Source organism: Durotheca rogersii (genome assembly GCF_024521655.1).
Source record: "Durotheca rogersii strain YMJ 92031201 chromosome Unknown GGS23scaffold_8, whole genome shotgun sequence".
Taxonomy (NCBI): Eukaryota; Fungi; Ascomycota; class Sordariomycetes; order Xylariales; family Xylariaceae; genus Durotheca; species Durotheca rogersii.
The window spans coordinates 537278-551044 of NW_026251239.1; the positions used below are offsets into that span (position 1 = coordinate 537278).

The following is a 13767-nucleotide window of genomic DNA, read 5'->3' on the forward strand; positions in this document are numbered from 1 at the left end:
GATTCCTGCTCTCCCCTCACCTTAAGCACGTCGTGGCATGTGGACTTTGGTGGGATTCGGCCTGATCGCAGCCCTGCCTTACGAAACCTCGACACGCCCCTATTCCGACATCGTTAGTGCCCCTGGCGCCACCGCATCTCGTCATGACAACCCGCCATGACAACCTGCCGTGCTGCGGGGTTTGGCGAGCGATTGCGTTATGGAAGCTAGGAGTGAGAGAATGAGAATAAAGAATAAAGGTATAAAAGAGCCAGCTTCGTCACCCAGGATATTTCCTTCCGGATGTGTCCCATCCCATTCTTATCATCATCATCATCATAATCGTCGTCTGCGTCATCATTATCATTCTCGTCGTCATTCACGTCGAGCTATAGCTATCTTTAAAGTCCTCACCATCGGAGTCCGAGCTGTCCACAGCTATAACCATTTACACATTAACCTAACCCGTTAACATGGCTAGCATTACGAAGGTCGCTCTAGTAGGAGTACGTAAAAGACGAAGTGGCTCCAGTCCCCATTCGATCATGCCCAACTAACCTCGCGCAGGCTAAAGGAAACCTCGGAGAGGCGGTGTTGGATCGTCTGTTGAGCACTGGTTTCGAGGTTACAGTCCTCTCTCGCCCAGAAAGCACTCAGGTTTTCCCGGCGGCTGTCAGCGTCAAGAAAGTTGATTATGATTCTCTCGACTCCCTGACGGATGCTCTCCGCGGCCAAGATGCTGTTGTCTCCACGATCGCATCCGCGGCGTTGGGCAAGCAGCTTCTCCTGATCGACGCGGCGGCTAAGGCGGGTGTCAAGCGTTTTATCCCGTCCGAATTCGGTGCCGACACAACCCACGAGAAGACATCGCCCCTACCCGGCTTCAAGACCAAATTGGATGTCCAGGAAGCCCTCAAAAAGGCCGCTGCCGAAGATCGCCTGACCTACACCATCATCCTCAACGGGCCATTTTTGGATTGGGGAATTAGAGTCGGCTTCCTAGCCAACGTTAAAGAGCGGACAATCGATCTAGCGGACGGAGGTAACCGCAAAGCCTCGGCATCGACTCTGGCGACCGTCGCGAAGGCTGTCGAGGGCGTGCTGAAGAACCCGGAGCAGACAAAGAATCGCGCAGTCTACGTCCAAGACACCGCCATCAGTCAGAAGGAGTTGGAGGAGCGGCTCAAGAAAGCCACCGGAACAACGGAGTGGACCGAGACCGTGTCTTCGGTCGAGGAGGGCGTCAAGCAGGGCTGGGAGGAGGCCAAGAAGGCGCAGCCAGATCCGTGGGTGCTCTTTGGCACGACTGTCAAGGCGGCAATCTGGGGTGACGGATACGGAGGCCATTTCCAGAAGCTCGACAATGACCTGTTCGGCATTAAAGAGTTGACCGAGGCCGAGCTCCAGGCTGTCATAGAGAAGAGCCTGCCCAACTAAGGGGGATAGGCAGATGGCTCAGTTATCTGCTCCCCAGGGACAAGGTTGGCGGATCAAAGTAGATGGGACGGCACCAAGAAGTGCAACGTGGATCATTATGGCGATGGGTCTCTGTTGGTAAAACTCGTCACCCGAAGTTCCCCCAGTGCATTCCACCCTGCACCACAGGTGGGAGCGCCTCCTGCTGGAAATCGTGAGATGGGTCCCTCAGACTGGCCTCTGTTAGCTATCAGTTCGTCTTCGGCGATATTTTGAAGAAAAAAAATGAATCCAGTACGAAATCACTTGTGCAATGTGACATGTCGGAGAAGGCTTTGGTGCTGCGACGATTGATTAATCGTCAAGGCAGTCTTCTTCATTCGACGCTGACATGTACTAGTCGGGCTCTCCTTGCCCCATCCTGTCGCCCAACGCAGGTAGATATATTGTGAGGCGCTCGGATTACTTGCAGGCAGAATTCACCCGTGTGAGATCTACTCATGACCCTTGCACTCGCACCCTTGGTTGATACATCTCAGCTAGGTATCTGCTCAGCTCTCACTCTCTGAGGCTATCGACCAACAAGTCATCGCCCCACCATACCTACATATCGCGCCAATCCGGGACACGATGCCGATGGTTTCTCGCAAAGAATGAATTCCGCCTTCCACGTCGCGCCGTTGTGCCGGCCTATTTTCAGGTTTTTGGACATCTTGGTACTATCTCAGGCTGTCGAATGGGGGTCTAGACTGGCCGCAATGGGAACCCCGGGTTCGTACTAAAGAGGAATTGCTTATTTATTCCACGTCTTCGGGTTCCCAACGGGGCTCAACGGCCATTACGGGTCAGGCTGAGGTTGTAGTCTATATAGTGGTTGATGACCGCCCCCTGCTAGTCAACGAAGAAGCCTTCCGAAAAAAGTTCCGGATACACAATTTCCGCCGGTTCGTACTCGGAGCATCCCATGATACCCCTTAACCCGCTGCAATATGCAGCATTACTTTGGAATGCTCGCTGTCCCGCCTCCGTGTGGAGCTGCCGCGTACCTGGCAATTGGAGGGAACGTAAATTCGCCGGACAATATTCTACCGTGGCTCTGCAGTGCATAGAACAGCCCTGAATTCCCGTCAGCATTCCGAGAAGGGCACGGATGCCGCTACCATGGATTTATATACCTACAGAATCCCCACCCAGATTCCCGATTCCAACTTGACAGGCTGGCGTAGACGATCACTTCACCTTGGTTTGTCGGGGCCCGAATACACTTTTCCCTAACTACTTAGAAGGATGAGGTTCTCTTTAGCAGCCACCCTCGCGGGCGCCAGCTTGGCGGCCGGACACACCATCTTCGTCCAACTCGAAGCCAACGGTGTGACAACACCAGTCTCCCACGGTATCAGGACTCCTAGCTACGATGGTCCCATTACCGACGTGACGTCCAATGATGTCGCCTGCAATGGCGGCCCCAACCCGACCATGCCCTCGGACAAGATTATCGAAGTCAAGGCCGGCTCTACCGTATGCGTTGGATTATCACCAGTAAATCCCCTCAACTAACTAACTACGTTCCAGGTCAATGCCATCTGGAGGCATACCTTAACTTCGGGGCCGAATGACGTTATGGATGCCAGCCATCTGGGGCCTACGCTAGCATATCTGAAAAAGGCGAATGATGCAACAACCGACAAGGGATATGGCGGTGGATGGTAAGCTACACACCCCTCGCCCAAGTACGGTCCGGAGCGCAATGCTGATTTCGTGGCTCCCAGGTTCAAGATTCAGCAGGACGGCTACAGCAACGGCGTCTGGGGCACCAGCAAGGTCATCAATAACCAGGGAAAGCACCCGATCCAGATCCCGGACTGCCTCCCGGACGGGCAATACCTCCTGCGCGCTGAGATGATTGCCCTTCACGGCGCCGGCTCGAACCAGGGAGCGCAGCTCTACGTACGTCTTATTCCGGCATCCTATCCCGAACCTTTACTAGGACTGACGGGAAGTCTGCCTAGATGGAATGCGCGCAAATCAATATCTCTGGAGGTTCCGCAACCAAGACGCCGACGACGTACAGTCTCCCAGGGATATACAAGGTAACGTCTCGCCTCGCCCACGACTGCCAGTATATTCGCTTGCTCGACGCTAACACATGTGTCGTCCCACAGGCGACAGACCCGGGTATCCTAATCAACATCCACTCCATGAGCAAGGATAGCCAGTACATCATCCCGGGTACGTATCCGTATCCCCTAGTCTGGGATTGCACATTAGGGATGCTAACAGGCGGTTGCGCTGGCTAGGCCCCGACCCCTTCTCCTGCTCCGCGAACTCCGGCGGCGGCAGCTCCTCGACGACCCTGTCGACGGCGACCAGGACGGCTACGACCCCGGCCGCGACCCCGACGGCCCCCAGCTGCTCTGTCGCCCAGTGGGGCCAGTGCGGCGGCGTCGGATACAGCGGGTGCACGACCTGCGTGACCGGCCGCACATGCAGTAAACAGGTAAGGCTCCCTCCCGCCTCCTTTACCCCACGGTGTGGAAAGAAGATGTGCTAACTCTTGCGCCCTCAGAACGACTATTACTCGCAGTGTACATAAAGCCACTATAGCTTAGGGGCGGCACGGTTGGATGTAGGAATTGAATTGCGTTCATGTAGAGCGATCTCTGCGGTGTATGTCTACGCGGCTGTGTGATATTGTGAGCCGGAGTTGGTGATATTGTAACCCCGGTGTGGTAGCTGGGCACCCGTAGCCGTGGGCGTAAGGGACGAGTTTCTTCGTCCTACGCGTCACTCTACCATCTCGACCTACGGCCCACACACCTTGAAGAAGAGTTATCTCGCGGTTGGTGGTTGCGAAGCTCGATCGAGAGTTGTGTCCGGGTATACTCCGCCATGGGAGAACAAACTAAGACTTGGGAGACCTTGTAAACAAATACAATTCTCTCCTTTCTCGTGTATATGGTGGAGATTAGATCGATTGACTTGTTTCCCTGCTGCTATGCTTGCTCCTCGTAGACCCCAGTACCGTCGCCCGCCCCTTTACGCCCCTTTCCTGAGTCCAACCCCCTGCCGTGTAAGTGTGTGTCAGGACCTCCGCTTAGCGGCTGACCGGTATCCACATAATGAGAGTGATCTTCAACCAGAGTAACTACTGTCAGTAACTACAGATCTAGAGACTATAGAGCCGAAGAAGGGGGGAGATGGTGTATTGGGTTAGGGCAATGCTTACCATGAATCCGATCATATACATCGTGTATAGGGCATATGTGGGAAGACCTACAGTGGTGCGGCGCTGCCGACCACTGCTGCTGCCCGTGCCAACAGGTCGGGGTGCTGGGTGAGGGACACTCGCTGTGGTGTCGTAGCCGCTGCGGCCTTGGTCGCTAGAGATTTGAGCAGGCATGTCGTCCAGGGAATAAAAGAGAGTTGCTGGATATTGTTTCGACAGTCTAGGAGCTCCTGGTCCCAGTGTGTGTCGTGGATACCGCGTTGAGTTGATCCTATGCTTCGAGCTGTGCTTAAACTGTGAGGACGGATTTGCTGAAGAGTAAAGGAGAAGATGAGCAAAGTTACGGGCCCTGTAACGTTTTTATAGAGGAGGGTAATGGCTGGACAGTTTGGCCGTTTTAGTTACCGGGGAACGGAGGCAGAAATCAGTCATTGACAGGAGTTACAGTATGCGTGCTTGCGCCGAAGCTTGAGCAAGCCTACGGCATAGTATGAAGCACGGCTTCTTACCTAAAAGTAAAGGGCAGAATACCAATACATGCGTTACACATGATGCTTGTCTCTTGTCGCATTCAGCTGATAAACTACTGTGATGTAACTTCCTTGAACCACTAGGTCAGCACAAGCTAGAGCAACAGCAACGATGGAGTCAAGAACAGCCATTCGTTACTCGCAGCTGTGACCTAAGTAATGCCTGGGATATATCATACAGGTAAACAAAGAGCACCAGAGCTGAGTATATGATTATCATGTTTGTGGGGTTGCTGTGCTGCTCTCGCCTTTGTCAGTTCAACAGGCAACTGAACGTGTCAGCTGGCACTGTGCATGAAGAGTAGTTTAATATAACCTGTAAGTATTCTGGCTTATAGCACTCTTGGCTTCTCCATGCTCTTCTATGCATACTAGGCAGCTTGTTAAGGGCCTTTCAGTATCAGGTGTGAGTCGAATTAATCAATGAATAGACACTGCTAGGCCCTTGCATGATTCTGTCCAACATCAATATAGGAAAATGAAATTGTATAAACTGAATGATAACGCATCTATATGTGCCCAACAAGATGGCGAATATAACTGGGAAACTCTCATGGACACTCTAGTTGCTAAATTGATATTTCTTACAGACTACACATTTTCAGGGGGGGGATATCCTCATTAGTGGGGAAAGGCGAGGTCACCTTATGATAGTTATGGCATCTAGGATATATGCATATAATCGCTATATGAGGACTTAGACATATCATATAGACAAATACGCAGGTAATATTTGTGTTTTAACTCCTCTCCAGTGGTTATAGGTATGTGATCACCTCCCGCTTTACGTCTTAGGGCACGTTTTCGTAGCTTGTGGAGAGTGATTTGAAATACGGGGCTATTTTTCACGGCAGATTCTTACATGACACCCCGTCTCGGTTGTGTGGCACCCATCAGTACCGGCGCCGAGCCCTAGAGCCACTGCCTGTTGCCAAACTGGGAAACGAAAGATCCCCCATCCCCACGCTCGACGCTGGCATTATTAATAACCTTCAGAACGAGGTTAACTGACTCCTCTGTCGTAATCCCCCCCTTGAAGTTCGGGGCGTAGGTCGCAAACTTGGCCGCCATCGCGCCGAAACTCTGGCGCTGCTCGTCCGTCACTGCTCACCCTGTTAGAAGGAACGATCACACCAGGGAGGAATTCGAAGCCAAGAGTAAGAGCGCAGCTTACTCTGTGTAACATCGTTGTGACTTGTGTTCACTAGCCCAGGCGAGATGCTCATGAAGAGGATGCCCTCGCTCCGGAACTCGGCGCTATATTTGGCGACGACGAGGTTCAGCCCGACCTTGCTCAAAGCATAAGGGGCAGCGGTAGCGATATCAAACTTGGTGACGAGGTCGACATCAGCCATCCCCGTCGATATAGCGATGACCTTCTTGACGGAACCGCGCCGGATGAGCGGGATGAATAGGTTGAACAGATGGATGTTGGCGACAACGTTAGTATCGTAGAAAAGGCGAAGGTCGTCCTCGAGAGCCTTGGGATTATCGCCCCTAAGCATAAGTCAGTTAGACCTATCACGCCCGAGGTTGGATGGACAGAAGACAGCAGTTGGGTGACCTACAATTTAAAGAGTGTGCTATGGGTTGAGAGATTCGAGGAGACCACGGCGCCGTTGGCGATGAGATAATCGAGGCTTCCGCCGGTTATCTTCGATGTGTCTTCGGCTGCTTTCTACGAAACGGTCAGTTTGCCGTTTTCATAACGGCGGGGAAGGGAGGAAGGGTTGGCAAACCTTGAGGGATGCGTAGTTGATTAAGTCACCTTGGAGGATGTGGATGTTGGAGCGTCCGCCGAGCTCGGATGCTACTTTCTTCACGGTCGACGCCTTATCGCGGACCAGCCCGATGACGATCGAAGACGGGTCCTCGGACAGCTGGCGGAGGAACTCGAACTAATAGTCCGGCGATCGACGGGGCTTCGGTTAGTTCTACCTGCTCGGCTGGGCACCCGTGGGGAAGCAAAGAATGCACTTACGCCGATCCCCCTGGATGCACCGGTAATCAGATAGGAGGGCATCTTGACACGAGGAATTGACTATCCTGGGCAAGTAAATAGGTGGATTTTCCCTGCTAGGTCGGTTGACGTGGGTGACGGGTCTGAATTGGTGAGAGGTAGGTGTTGAGGGCATTGCCGTCGATGAGATGGACATCTATCTCGACTTATATACCCAAATATCGACATCTCGGACCTTCGTCGCGGTCTACGTAGCCATCTAACGTGTTGGCGAGGATTCGTCCGTTAATCGTCCGTACGCACATTACAAATCTGGCGTTTGTAAGCTCTCTAATCACTAACGATAAGTCGCCCGAAAAGGCATCTTCGCTCGCATCCTCTTGCTTATCCCGCTCTCACGCATTTGCCAGGCGAGTCTGTTCTCTCATGCCACGAATCGCCAAATAATGCCACTCCTTAACCCGATAGCCATCTCTCCGTGCATGGACTGGTTTCGCGACCCGACGCCGAAGATGGCCTTGGCGAGAGGCGGTTTGAGAATACCCAGCCAGGACTCGCGCCTAGAAACGGTCTAAGGATATATCGGCGCCTAAGTACATATTGATGCAATGGGTCAATCTGACCGTCGAGAGGACAGGAGACTAATCGATCAGTTCAGGGGTAATACTACTCGTATTCAAGCCTGGTAAATAAAAACTGTTGAAACTGCTCGATACACTGTTTATTCTGTGACTTGTGGGTGCCAGGGGTCGCTCACTATTACCACCAATCAACGCCGAAAATATCGTTCCGAGTACATGTGATTATCTCCCATCGCGTCCATCCATCCTACCTCTAGGGTCCCATGGAAGTAATGTCAAGCCAGGCAAAAAATGTAAGAAAAAGATGAATGCATAGCGCTCTCGATCGGGGAATCGAACCCCGGCCACCTGCGCACTTGTCCGATGACAAGCAGGTATCCTGACCACTAGACCAATCGAGACATGGACCGATCTATGAACGGTGATTGGATTTGGATGTCGGCTGGAGCCTAAAGACGCTACATGTAGGCCTGCCTAAGAGACACCTGGTCCGCTGCTAGTGGCTAATATCACCAACAGAATCAGGTAGGTAACTATTGGTACCTACGTCAGGGGGCCAGGTGATGACAACTGAATACCAGCTGACTTGAAAACTTGCCAGCTGGCTTAGATGCGTGCCGGACTGGCAGTTGCCGGCATGCTATTTCTACGGTTCACCGTCTATTGACGACCGAGTTCGTCGTGTAGCCGCACCCAGTACCTTACAAAACCGAGACCAATTCCATTATCGCGACACGAACACATTGGGGGCACGACTCCTGGACCATCCAAGTATCCAGCATCGATATCCCTCACCAAGGGCAGCGCGGTGCTCATCGTCGTCCTATCCTATCCTTGAGCCTCGCCTACAATCGTTTACCCGCACCACGGGCTTGGGATGCCTACCCACTTAACGAGGTAGCCGGTAATAGCCGTCAGCCAACATGGGCGAATCTCCATCGTCGGGCTGGTCAACGCGCGAGGCTCAGGTCGTCTCAGAACACCTCCCGCCTGGATTCTCGGCCGCGTTTGATGGCGAACCCTCCGTTCCCGCCCCTCTACCGCCATCCAGCCCAGACCCTTCGGATTCGGGGACTGGCCATTCGTCTCTGAAGCTCCAAGGTGGCGATGTGCATCGGGACCTTTTCAAGACGGCTGCCAGGGCCCGGAGGCATAGACGAGCGGCGACATTCCATCATCATCCGCCGGAACCCCCCGGGGATTACGACGGGCATGATGGCTTGACCGTTGGTGACCACTTGGCTCCCGGAGGATTTCGGCGGGCATTCCTACAGCAAAGGCAGGGGCGCGACCCTCGGCACGAGTCATGGGCCGCTAGAGTCCCCATCACCCGCAATTTCGTAGAATTTCTCGAGCTGTACGGCCACTTTGCCGGAGAGAACCTCGAGGACTCCGACGACGAAGCGGTGCAATCCGCCGGCCAGGATGAGGAGCACGAAGCAGATGCGAGGGACGTAGAGGAAGAGGGAGAGACCAGACCGCTTCTGGGGGATCGCGGGGCTCAGGCAGCGCAGCGTTCGGCCACGGCCGGCACTAAGCAGACTTTTTTCACCTTGCTGAAGGCATTTGTCGGGACCGGCATCATGTTTCTGCCTAAGGCGTTTAATAACGGTGGCATCTTGTTCTCCGCTATCACGATGCTAGTCGTCTCGCTGGTCACCATGCTGGCATTCCATCTGCTTCTCGCCTGCAAAGCGAAATTCAACGGCGGATACGGCGACATCGGCCAGGAGGTTGCAGGTAGCAAGATGCGCACGCTGATCCTAGGGTCTGTAGCTCTGTCGCAGCTAGGCTTCGTCTGCACCGGCATTGTCTTCACGGCGCAAAACGTCATGTCCTTCCTCCAAGCTGTAGCGCATGGCAGCCGTCTACCATCTTCTACGGCGCTGATCCTTACGCAGCTCGTCGTTCTAATACCCCTTGCCTTCATCCGGAATATTGCTAAACTGGGGCCGGTCGCGCTCGTCGCGGATGCTTGCATCTTGCTGGGGGTGGCTTACATCTACTACTACGACTTTGCCCACCTCCTGTCCGACGGCATACATGAGAGTGTCGTGCTCTTCAACCCTGCAAAGTACACCCTGACCATCGGGTCGGCTATCTTTACATTTGAAGGCATCGGGCTAATTTTACCAATCCAATCCTCGATGACGCAGCCGGAGCGGTTCGAGTGGCTCCTCGGCGTCGTGATGATCATCATTACGGTCCTGTACACCGCGGTCGGCGCTCTCTGCTACGCCACCTTTGGCGAGAACACTTCGATCGAGATCATCAACAACTTCCCGCAGGATAGCAAGTTCGTCAATGCCGTGCAATTCCTCTACTCGCTCGCCGTCCTCGCCGGGACTCCGGTCCAGCTGTTCCCCGCCGTACGCATTCTGGAAGGGAAAATTTTCGGCTCGCACTCGGGTAGAAAGAATCCCCGAACGAAGTGGATCAAGAACGCCTTCAGATCTCTTGTCATCCTCGCGTGCGGCGCCATCTCTATCATGGGCGCCTCAAACCTAGACCGGTTCGTTGCCCTCATAGGCTCAGTGGCCTGCGTCCCATTGGTCTATATCTACCCGCCGTACCTGCATTACAAGGGGGTTGCAACTTCGCGGGCTGCCAAAACGGGAGACATCATATTCATGGTGGTCGGAGCAGTCGCCATGGTGTACACGACAACCGTCACCATCATCAACAGCTTCTTAAGCTAGCTAGATAGATACTACCACCTTAGGTCTTTTAGAAGGGAGCTCTCGCTCCTAGAATTCTTGGGCATGGGACGACGCAGCGGGGAGGAGGACGATGGTTGCGGCCTCCAACTGCCGGGGTTAACACATAGATGAGGAGTTTGGGTTTGGGTTCTCGGCAACAACTGGTCTACTCTGGCGACTTAGAACACCTCTTCTCATCTGTCTCGGGGGCGGCTAAACATGGGTATCGGCATGCTGAAAGAATGCGGAGCGAAGAATGTTATTGTGTAGCGACTCTCTGGTTGCTCGTTTGCATTGGCATCGAAGCACTGGGTTCTTATGTAGGTGGTGCAGTATGTCTACACAGTTTACAGCCTACGGCACTGTTTACCACTCCTCTTTCTACACTGAATGTGAGCCAGAGTGGCGGCGGTCGCGCCTGTGTCGACGTGGTTCTTTTTACTTCGTCTACCACAAGTGCTAGAGGACGCTGTAAGTGGTGACCAAACAACCCATGTTGATACAGCGATGCCCACCCACTTGAGGGAGATGAGCACGTATGCCTATAAACAAGCAGCAAACGTGGCGCGGAAGAGCTATCCAAAAAATCACAAACATTACCGCGTCCAGCTAGCAAGCCACCAGCTCACCTTCTCCATAGATAACGGGAAACAACCAGACGTCGTGACGGTAACGCGTTACGGTAGCGTGGATATAACGTGGCAGCACTAAGAAACCTACTACTTTACGGTGTCTCTATTGCTTTTGATCGTTACACCCGGTTATTCAACCCAAATCACTCAGGATCGCTACTCCACAACGTCACTCTTGAATAACCGCCCGACACGGTTACTCAACACTATTATTAAATGTCACGGGAGTGACGAGACTTCTACTCTTGGGGTATATTAAGCCCCCCAATCCCAGTCTCCGTCCTCTTTCCTCTCCACCTAGATACAGGTCACCATGCCTTTTACACATACGATATCGGCTGTCTAATACCTTTAGATGCCATTACTTCAATGGCGTCTCTTTTGTCACGGTCGAGGCTGACCGCCCGACCACTCCTACCGACCTTGCCAACGTTACATCTATCGTAACGGTAGCTAGTCTCGACGGCATCTCGTCACTGCTACTGCCGAAACGAGCTACGGATATGCCAACGCAGCGAACACGTTCCTCCGACCAGGTAATGCCCTAGCTTGGATGCGCTTGACAGGAAACTAAATCTCCAAGACAGAGAAAGCACGTAAGGAATCTGTCGCCTCTGGCGTTATGGTTCCCGCCGAGACAACGGCTCAACCAACATCTTCCCAAGACACAGCCGACAGACACAGCCGGCAGACACAGCTGGTGAGGAGCATGCTTCCCCTTTCCATAACACATGGCTCCATCCCCGGAGCACGAAGAAGCCGGTGTGGATCCTTAGGCATCCAGAATGGAGGCCTGCGATTGATCGGATTGAAGAAAAACGCACAACAGCTAACTGTTCGTAAAGCGCTGTATTTCAGCCTTTTTAGTAGTTTAGTTTTTACACCTTCAATTGATCAACTAGGTTCACCTTTCAACACGCTTTGCATGCCTGATATATAAGGCAGCGGAGCCACGAAAGGAACCAGCCAAAACGCACACCGGTACCAGATGACGGATACCAGCCCCTACTTTCGCGAAACCCTCCACCGGGGAAGCATCGAAGCCTGGCATAAAGAGGCGTATGACGACTATAGGTCCCGCTGGTGGACCTTACCAATTCAATAGTGGATTAGATCACAGTTGACCGTACGATCCCGGGCAATGACTACCAACCGGCGAAAGGAGCAATCCCCAATGGCCAAGTTCTTACGAAATTGGGACTTCTTAGATAGAATACTTCTGTTCAGCGTGTCGTGACGCGGGTTGACGTAGGTATCCATACGTTTATCTATCTAGGCATACTAACCCTCACACGTATAGGGTCTAACAATACATCTCACCCACAACATCGAGCTCCGCGTAAAGACTCGACCTATCTCGTAGTACGGGAAATCAATTCTGCTCTCTGAACGATACTATCACCCGATCGCGAGGGCCTTCGTCTCTATGATCGCCCGGGTCGACGACGGGGCCGCCCCTGCTAACACCGTCTGTACCGCGGACGGGCAGGACATGCGCACCTATGAGCGCAGATCTAGGGACCTCGCCGACTTCCGTCGGTACGCCAACGCAGTGGGCGGCAGCCCCGGCGAGATCCTCCAAAGGAACGAGACACCCAACGAGGTCGCCCGGGCCTAAGGAGAACACCCCCGCATCGAGCATCACTTCGCTTGATGGAAATAGACGAGGAAGAGTGGGGTCCTGGAGGTAGGAGTTGGGCCTACGAGAGTAGCTATGGCACCCTATTTCAAGCGGTTTCGAAGCCTCGTGAACTTCGGTCTACTGGCTAGGCCTCAGTTCCTGCGCTTATCGGTTAGGTATCATTGATAAGGAGGTCCGGCCCTTGCCGGAGCCACCGATGAGACAACGCGGCTTTCACCGCCGAGAAGGGACCGGCAACGACGACGATAACGGCGACGACGAGGGGTGAGGGGTGAGTCTATTGGTAGGGGAGATATTGTGCAGGGACGGGGCAGTGGCTACGGTAGCTTTCTGTCACGTAGGCATACACCTCCGGCGGTTAGCAGGCTGCCCGGAACTAGCCATGTGACGCTCTCCTATAGGTATTTCTTAATGCGGTGGTCTGTGAAGTGGTGGCCTGTTGAGGTGCAAGTTAGCTTATCCGCCCGGGGAACCTGACTTGTGGCTCGCCTACGAAGCCCCCAGGTTATTCCCTACTCAAGCACTCCGACGCATCGGACAAAGTGCCGATCCTCCTGCTACTGGCCACTCGTCATGTCGCAGATAAGGCCAAGACGAGAGCCGGTCTACGACAGGCATCAGGAGATCGCCGTGGAGCGTATCAGTCGCGAGAGGCAGGCGCTCAGCAGCCCCAGGAGGCTCCGTTCCCTCAACCCCAATCCCAGGAATGCCACCCATTGCCGTGCCAGATATAACCATTTGTGGACGATACAACAGCTGTGAGGCGGTCTCGAGATGGCTGATTCGTCTAATTTGGGCGTTTACCCGCGTCGGGTACCAGGTGCCACCTCCCTCAGAAGTTCTAAAGGCTATCGATGTTCTCTGTGGTTGGGACGCCCTCAGATTCATAGACAACGATCTACAAATACGACAAGCATTGGGTCAAGCCAATCATGGATTAACCACCCAAAACGACTAAAAAATTGTCGAACAGCTCCTCAGGGATCGATTCCCGTTGAAGCCAGCTGACGCAGGCCCCGTAGGCAATAATTACGCACAAAAGCCCTCTGAACTGGCCCGAAACTCGCGCTAACCCTGGCGAGATCCCCCGGCGCCCTCCACG

At 53.6% G+C, this 13767-nt stretch overlaps 4 protein-coding genes and 1 non-coding gene across 5 annotated transcripts; 3 read left to right on the forward strand and 2 right to left on the reverse strand.

Annotated features, from left to right (window-relative positions):
- Positions 1-452: 452 nt before the first annotated feature.
- On the forward strand, positions 453-1416 carry GGS23DRAFT_596213 (NAD(P)-binding protein; the record flags this gene model as incomplete). The annotated part of the gene is made up of 2 exons (XM_051518451.1): positions 453-485; positions 547-1416. 2 exons carry the CDS (start codon positions 453-455, stop codon positions 1414-1416), a joined length of 903 nt encoding a protein of 300 aa, XP_051372421.1.
- Positions 1417-2308: 892 nt separating this feature from the next.
- Positions 2309-4388, forward strand: GGS23DRAFT_565038 (carbohydrate-binding module family 1 protein). Its single transcript, XM_051516185.1, has 7 exons — positions 2309-2913; positions 2968-3101; positions 3165-3342; positions 3405-3485; positions 3558-3624; positions 3693-3892; positions 3962-4388. The coding sequence occupies exons 1-7, from the start codon at positions 2683-2685 to the stop codon at positions 3986-3988; spliced, it is 918 nt and encodes a 305-aa protein (XP_051372422.1). The 5' UTR covers positions 2309-2682; the 3' UTR covers positions 3989-4388.
- Positions 4389-5812: 1424 nt separating this feature from the next.
- Positions 5813-7544, reverse strand: GGS23DRAFT_511262 (NAD(P)-binding protein). The gene is made up of 5 exons (XM_051514556.1): positions 7133-7544; positions 6891-7049; positions 6720-6829; positions 6326-6648; positions 5813-6254 (listed from the first exon to the last, which is right to left on the reverse strand). The coding sequence occupies exons 1-5, from the start codon at positions 7172-7174 to the stop codon at positions 6064-6066; spliced, it is 825 nt and encodes a 274-aa protein (XP_051372423.1). The 5' UTR covers positions 7175-7544; the 3' UTR covers positions 5813-6063.
- Positions 7545-8010: 466 nt separating this feature from the next.
- GGS23DRAFT_t48 lies at positions 8011-8093 on the reverse strand. The gene has a single exon. It is a non-coding gene; the product is annotated as a tRNA-Asp (tRNA).
- Positions 8094-8387: 294 nt separating this feature from the next.
- GGS23DRAFT_565041 (transmembrane amino acid transporter) lies at positions 8388-10925 on the forward strand. Its single transcript, XM_051516187.1, has one exon. It carries the CDS (start codon positions 8616-8618, stop codon positions 10389-10391), a length of 1776 nt encoding a protein of 591 aa, XP_051372424.1. The 5' UTR covers positions 8388-8615; the 3' UTR covers positions 10392-10925.
- The last annotated feature ends 2842 nt before the right edge of the window (positions 10926-13767 follow it).